This window comes from Dermacentor andersoni, chromosome 2 (assembly GCF_023375885.2).
Source record: "Dermacentor andersoni chromosome 2, qqDerAnde1_hic_scaffold, whole genome shotgun sequence".
Lineage (NCBI taxonomy): Eukaryota > Metazoa > Arthropoda > Arachnida > Ixodida > Ixodidae > Dermacentor > Dermacentor andersoni.
In genome coordinates, this window is record NC_092815.1 from 119,323,718 (window position 1) to 119,331,829 (window position 8,112).

The following is an 8,112-nucleotide window of genomic DNA, read 5'->3' on the forward strand; positions in this document are numbered from 1 at the left end:
TATGGCTGACAGCTCCATTTGTGAGAAGCGTTGTGAAAGCCACAGAATATCCAATTCGTTACTGCCTCCGGCGTTGCGAAAAAATATGGGCACTCTCTTCTGCCGTCGATAATCTGGAGAGCCGCCCGCTTTGTGAATGCTATATATGAAGTTCTAAGTCCCTAATCCGGACAGACATTTGCACGGCAGGCTCCAGAAGCTCTGCTTCGCTTTTCAAGGACGACACCTTTATTTGAAGCATCGCTGCAACACCTTGCGCTGAAACTGCTTAGACATAAAATAAAAAAAAATAATGAAAAGAAAGGAAAGCATTTTTTTTACTTTCCCTAAAAGCTTCTTTTCAGGCAGTCTAATACTCGACGGAAAGCGTGAAGGTGCATGAACAGCACAGCGGTGCTTGCGACACAATCAGAAAACGAAGCGGTTTATAGCGGCATTTACGAATGCGAAAATTGGCGCATCAATTCGCGCTTCTAAGTCATCGAATTCATATAAACTACGCTATTGCGTTGAGGAATGCGAATCGCATTGATTAGACAGGAAACGATAGTTCGAGACGGGTTAAGTCGTCTCACGCGGTGCACACAAGCACTGTCGTATCGCATTCAGGAAGAGATACGAGTGCCGCTCTGTGCTCTTCTCCATTGACCACGGCGAACCAAAAATTCCGACACATGGGTTACCGTTTGTTTCGGACGATGGGGGATGCAGCGCATGAAAACGCCATCGCTTAGTAATTATCGTTATGCGATAAAGATTGCGAGACGCTGCTGTCGCGTTTATGTCTACGCGGCTGTTACGATTTCCGAAATCAACCGGCCCCGCTGACCGCTTGTAGGCGTGATGTGGGCGCATTTCTACGTGTGCGTTCGGATACTGCTTTCTTGCTCTTCCTTCTTTCTTTTTATTCCCCTTAGCTTGTTTTGCCCTGCAAAATGTAGCAAACCGTTCGTGCCCCTGTCCGGTGGCCCATCCCAAGTTCTCTTTCTTTCTTTCTTTCTTTCTTTCTTTCTTTCTTTCTTTCTTTCTTTCTTTCTTTCTTTCTTTCCGTGCACCTCGTGACTGACAGCGGCTGTCGCCCACCTTCCTTCGCGCAGGTCTACGCTCCTCAGCCGTACCAGTTCGGCTACGAGACGCAGGACGAGTACGGCAACCGCCAGTCGAGGCACGAGCAGGACGCCGGCAACGGCGTGAAGACCGGCATGTACGGGTTCCGCGACGCCGCCGGCCTGTTCCGGCAGGTGCAGTACGTGGCCGACCACCGGGGCTTCCGTGCCTGGGTCAAGACCAACGAGCCCGGCACGCAGGACTCGGCGCCCGCCTCGGTGCGCATCGAGTCGCAGCAGCCGCACGCCGCTCACGTCGCCAGCGCGGCCTCCGCCGCGCCGCACCACTACCGCCTGGTGGCGCCCAGGCCACAGCCACAGGTAGGGTCTGACGAGCACGCGTCTCCTCGCGCAGTGCTATAGTACGGTGTCACACAGCTCTTCAGATAGATCGATAGCGTAGGTGTGCTGATGACTACTTTACCTTCCTTGCCTATACCTCATTTCTGCTAATTTCACAGCCGATGTGAAAGAGAGAAAAAACAACAACACTTTAACAGTAGCTAAGACACTGACCTCAACCAATGCTTGTAACGACTGAATTTAGTTCTCACCAAGTGCCTGCCACTGATATCGAAATCATTGTAAAATCTCTGAAATTCGGGTGTTCTTTCTGCTGACAGAAGTCTTGTTGAACGTATATATCTATATAGTGTGTGCAGAACAAGACTGAAAGTATACCTCCTATGACTCACGCGTTTTAGATTAATCACGAGCCTGTATCCAGTCCTGTTTCCAGCGGTCGTAACACTGAGCAGTAGAGCAATCACGGACTGATCAGCCACGTGCATGGTGCGTAGAGCAAGCTGAAAAAGAAAAGTTCATATTTGAGCATCTAGATAAACATAAATGGGCCTCAAGTACTTGTTTCAGTACACTGGAACTACGGAATGCCAGAACAAAAGTCACTGCAGCAAAACTATGCACGTACGCCAAAATCACATGGGGCTTTGAAATGGAAGACAAAATAAGCAGTCTGCAAGTTATGGTTAACTTGATTCAATCAACTGATTTATGAAGGGTCATCGAGCTCCAGACATTTTTCTTTCCAAATGTGATGAATGGGATCTTTAAGGCAGCGGTTTAGAATGAGCGAGTTGATTCAGCTTGCATTTTATTAGGAACTGTAATTAGTGACAGGAAAAGTAAGCCGGCCTTCCGTTTATTGACCTTTGGGGATCACCCGAATCATTGGTGTAGTTTGCAAGTGTAAAATTGGTTGCCAGAACGTGATCGAAGTGTGAGTAGCACCAGAGTCCAATGGAAGGACTCTGGTAGCGCATAGCATATATAATTGCTGGGTTTAATACCATATTGCTTTAGGTAGTGCGTTTTGCTTGTGGAGAATTTCGCATTCTCACTTTGTTACAACCTAAACGCTGTGTGGAACAGGTTTCGCACAAAACGACTGTTGTTACTTCGTTATCTAATGATTTTGTCATTAGTTTATGATAAACATGCGTTGCACTCGCATCGACACTCAGTTAGCCAATTTCGCAATGCGTTAACGGGCGAACACGCCACAGGTGAAAGCAACGACGAAAGTCGACGAATGTTGTAAGCTTGGCTGCGCTGAAACATCGCAAAAAATAATTAAAAGGGGGAGGAACTGTATGAACACATACATTTAAACTTTAACACTCCTCAACAACTTTTCGTCCGGAGTAGAGGAGAGGGGGAAGAGAGAGATAAGTTGGGAGGCCAGCTGGTTACCCTGTGCAGGAGTAAGACAGAAGATGGAAACAAACGTGACAGCAAGACAGAAAAGCTCAGATAAATCAAGAAAGCGAAGAAAAAGAAAACTAAACTGCACCCAAGTGCGGTGTAGCGCGCAACTCTCGACAACTTACTTACGAAACCGAACAATGTAGGGCAGTCGTGAACAATGAGAAATTCCGCCAGTGAATCATCGAGAGGAACAAGCGATGTAGAGTCAGTTATTTGCGCTACACGCAAGTAACATGAGCCGTGTTGATTGTGTTCTCGATTGCTGGAACGCAGGTGCACCACCTAGCCACCGTCGCGGCGACGCCTTCGTTCGTGGCTGCTGCACCGGCGTTCGCGGCCGCGCCCCTGAGGAAGGTTCCCGTACACCACTCTCTCTACCCAATCGGCGAGATATCGGCGAGACATGGCCCCATTCAGCAGGCGTACTCCCAGCAGGTATGTATAGCGTCCCTATATGCTTGCTGGAGAACAGTAATGAAAAAAAAAAATTGATCTTAGAAACACATTGCTACGAATTTGAGGTTGAAGCATTATTTTGGCTGAAGGTGGATTTCGCCTTGCACGTGTTGCCAGTAAGTGCTCCGCTCGAGCGTGTTGCCTTATCGGTTGCGTGTTTGGCTGGGTAGACCGGCATTGAAATACCCGCGTTAGTACAAATAACCGGTTCCGATTTTCAATATTCCTCAGTGCAAAACATAGAAATTGTGTTGGGCGCGTTGGCGGAAGCGCTGCAGACTATGCTAAGAAGGCGAACCGCTTTAGAGCGCTTTAAAGGTTGCAGCGCGGCTACGCCTGGGAAGTTGTCCTGGCCGGCTTCGGTGAAACAACAAAGCCCCTGTGTCTTTCGGCTCAATGTAAATGCCGCCACCGCGACCTCGAATTGATACCAGGACTTGCTGCGCTGAAGAACATTTCATATTCAGACAGACTACACTGCTGTTTTTTCTTAATTTCATTGTCGGGTTTACTTAAAATTTTGCACCTGTTTCCGCCAGAGGTTGGGTATTTTTAGATGCGCAATAAACGGCATATTCTCGTTGGTTGGGGGCGGCGAATATAGTAGGTAATTCGCTGACAATACGGGACTAACTATTGATCCGCATCGCCCAACCGATGTCAAAGATGAAAAAGCCAGCTTTAACCAGAGGGTCTCATCATTCGACCCACCACGCTCCACTTCACAGGTTCCAGTGGTTCGCAAGCCCTCGTTCCGTCGCCTGGCTGCGAGACCCGCCGCTGTCGTGCCCGTTCTGACTCCTGTGGTGGCCTCTCAGGGAGCATCCCCGATCGCTGTTAACTACGGAGGCAACCGCGGCACCGTCGCAAGGAGTGTGAGCGGAGGCAGCGGAGGCAGCGGAGGCAGTGGAGCCGGCGGAGCCACCGGAGGTTCCTCGCGCACCGTCAAGAAGGTGCGCCGCCGCAAGCCTGCCGAGTTCTTCAAGAAGTCCATCATCAACAAGCAGCGCCCCAAGCCGCAAGGTCTTCGCGTCCGCGTCGTTCAGGCCACCAAGGATGGACGCTTTAGAACCGTCGAGGTGCCCGTCTACAAGGACTAAGCGCGTTGACCCTCCTAACTTATTGTCCCGTCCACTTTAAAGGCCACCGATATTGATGTGAACTGTGAGGTCCCCGCAGTCCGCTTGCACTGGCTGACCCACTTATGCGTGTGGAGGCAGCTCAGTAGCAACATGGCTGACGTCACGCCCATCATGCTTTACCTGTTATGCAGGCAGGCTCAGCTAGAGGAAGAGAGGACAAAGAAAATGAGGCGGCTTGACGTCTGCCAAGCGCCCTTGCGCGTCACTGAATATCCTGTTGAGATTTTGGGGCAGTGAACGTGTTGATTTAGCCTACGTCGCACCCTCGTTTTCACGTAGGTTTGATCAGCACGTGTACAGTTCGAAAGTTCCCGCACACGTTCCTGGTATCATGCTCTGCGTCACGCAAGGCTTTTGCCGAAAACAACGTTACGGCAGCCGTCCGTGCACGCTGGGCCAGCTGTTACGTCTGCGCCGAGCAATGAATTACGTAAAATCGGTGATGGTACTGAGCAGCCTATGCCAAATCAGGAAGTTTGTTGTGCTTCGTTTGCATTGTAGACGCGCTTTCTTCAGAGTGGCGACTGTGCCTTTTGGCTTTCGCTGACTGCCTGAAGGAAGATTGTCGTTTTTATGCCTGGCAATTGCTAACTGCTTCCTTCAGCAATTTTTTCGGGCTAGCAGCCCTCATTCCAGGCGTTCATAACCATCCCGTAGGCGCCTCGTGCAGTGTTCGCTAGGGAAGGTAGTGCAATGAATTGGGAAAGTTTTGGTTGTAGAGGCAGATTTCTGCGCAATGTTTACATGGGGCCAATTGAACGAAGAGTGGTGACGAATGCTCATTCAGTAACATGCTCATAAAAATGCTGCTGAAGCAACCAGTCCGAACATCCAGAAACACTTCAATGAATTTCTGGAGTGCAACAAAAGTGCAGTTGGAAGTTCACGTCAGTTCTTGAGCAACGACAGCTGAAGTCACAGCAATAGCGAGGCAATTTGAAGAACACCAGAGCCTTAATGAATTTTGCAGGCTTGAAAACCGATATTGTTATTATAAAGTTCCGAAAATGTTATCGCACCTTGGGTGTGTGCACATGAGCTTTTTCCTTTTCTTGGAGAGCCTACATTACCCTGAGAACTGGGACAAAACGGGTACGAGAGAGACACGGGTATGACGGAAGCAAATTACTACCGTCGTCCAGCCATTTCCACACTGAACCATTGCTGTATACCATGGTTTAGAAGTTCAATTCTAGAAGAAAATCTAGTTCACTTGTTGTGCAAATACTTTATCGGTATTTTTTTATAACGAGTGTATAAAATAGGGTATTTACTTAAGGCTATAGTAGTGACTTCGGTAATACAATAAGGTCTTATCTTTTGGGTTGTTCGTCGGTAAGATATTCGTTGTATTTCATGTATTGTCGCAGCCTGTTGGTTGTAAGAGGTAGTTCCGGAGTGTTTTCTTCAGTATGTGCAATCGTGTCGCTCTTCGCTATTCCACAAAAATTACCTTTGAGAACGTGTTCACTTTCATACTGAACTGCCTGAGCCTTGACTGCCACGCTTTGACAAGCTTCTTTGGCGCACGCATGTACAAAGAATGCCACTCGAAGGCTGATTATGTATGTCTAAACGACCACGTTGTGTGTGCATTGTTTCATATGAAACCTCGACGTCACAATTTTGTATGCATGTTTCGTGTTTCCTTTTTTCAAGGCAAAGCCTAATTAATTTGTGTTGCCGTAACCATGACGGCTGCCGGATTACACAGTGTTAAAAAAAGCGTCTGACCCTGTCCACATTTATTTTAGGACGTGACGAAGTTGACAGGAAAAGTGGCTTTGGGGACACAAATAGTCTGTTAGGAAATTATGTGCCATCAACATAAATTCAAACGCCAACGATTTTAAAGCCACTCGCAGCTTTGTGTGCCCGTGTCCATCTATCTCTTTAACATGGACCTAATTTGGGCTCCAAAGCGTAAATTTTAGAATAAAGAAAGTTTAGAACCCTGCTATGGAGCTATTGGTCATTCCACTTTCATGAAATAACGCGTAATAGTTTTTCTGATTACTTCTTTCATGTTCGCCTTTCAATTTGTGCTGATGGTGCGTATGCGCAAGCAGTCCGGTCTGCAGAAACATTGATGCGTCAGAAAAGAACTTTGATACATCAATACTGTTGATTTCAGACTATTGGACAAAGGTTTCAAACATTATCTAAAGGTAATACTTTTGCATGAATGCTTCTCTACTAACCACAGAATGTGTGCCTATTGCTGTTATATTCTACTTATTTCAGAATACGCGTTCCTTTCTTTCTGCTGATCTTTAATTTCGCATTGCTTATTATCATAGGCATGGGCTTTCTTCGAAGTATTCAGCTTCGTCCATGATTTATTACAGTAGAACCTGTCTTTCCTCTGTTTTGTAAAAGTTGTTTCATATTTATAAACAGCGTGGATGCTGATCTACATTATTCATTGAGTTTGTCTGTGGGCAGTGTCCTGCCATGCCGGGCGCTGCTGTGTGACCTATATCTCGTTTGTAAGTTCTTTTTGTTTTCGTTGTGTTGTGTCTGGCTTCACGGCCCCGTACGAGCGCGTTGCTCATTGTGTGATGTAGCGAAACCACATCCAGTTTCTGTTTATCGTCACAAGTCGCACAAATGGGTCGCACGGATTTACTCAACACTTCTTTGTACCCATAAGTGAACCGCGAACTGCTCTCATGGTGTTAATTGATGGTGTTTGTATGTCTGAATGCTTTTAACACCGCAGGCAGACGGCCAGATTTTAGAGTACAATGAATCCCGTATCCCTGTACTAACTCCACCTATTTATTGTTTTTTTTTACTATGAATCCGAAATCTGCTTTTCTCAGTTCTACTTAAATATGCAACGAATTGCAACAGACGATTACGTTCCCAGACTGGCGTAAGTGCCGATATTCATTCGCTCGCTTAGCTCCCTGGTGTGTGTTGGCTGCACGGAGAATGACGTCATTGTGTTTATACGACACTCCACAACAGCAGGTTTGTGGTTAGCTTGACTGATTTTGGCAGGAAAGAGCGATAATTCCAGCTTCGACGCCCGTGAGACGTTGAGGAAGCTGGAATTTGCGATCATTGAGACCAAAATAGCAGACTGTGGCACTCGCCTTCTTCGCGACCTTGACGCGAAAGAGCGCCAGGGAATTGAGTGAGCGAATGACCGAAAAATACTTTTTACGTCTAATGTCGCTTAACTTCTCACTTCACGGATAGCGCGATATTTCCACTCCTGTGAGTCGGTAACACGTGGCTGACATATTGTTGAGCGATACTCTTGTTTTATTCCTGCGTAAACTTTGTGTGTCGCGCTACTCTTCTGTTTTGGGACGACTTACAGTTGCACTGCCTCACTTGATGCGTAATTCAATAGAAGTTATATTTTTGTTGTTTAATTTGCACGCGAGATGTCGCTGCTGGAGCTCATTCCAACGTTTTTAATAAAGCGCTTGTTTTGTACATGCTGTGAGAGCGTGTTTTTTGTCGCATTCCTTTCTTTGCTTTCTTTTCGTCGAAAGCCCTTCAGGGTAAGTAGAATTACATGTTCATTTAGATTGACGTGCGGCAAGTTTACAAATGAGTGCAAAACACGTCGTTTTCTCGGTTTGTCCTCGCTAGAGAGGTTCGATCGTTCAATGCGCTTAGCTAATAATAAGAAGGGATGTGACAGGAATATCATATAAACTTAT

At 46.9% G+C, this 8,112-nt stretch overlaps 1 protein-coding gene across 1 annotated transcript in view; it reads left to right on the top strand.

Annotated features, from left to right (window-relative positions):
• Nucleotides 1-7,882, top strand: part of LOC126541303 (uncharacterized) — an 80,533-nt gene extending 72,651 nt beyond the window's left edge. The window contains exons 3-5 of the mRNA XM_050188027.2: nt 1,098-1,427; nt 3,108-3,269; nt 4,019-7,882. Of these exons, the coding sequence (XP_050043984.1) occupies nt 1,098-1,427; nt 3,108-3,269; nt 4,019-4,390 (864 nt within the window). The 3' untranslated portion in view covers nt 4,391-7,882. The remainder of the gene's footprint in view (nt 1-1,097; nt 1,428-3,107; nt 3,270-4,018) is intronic.
• Nucleotides 7,883-8,112: the final 230 nt, after the last annotated feature.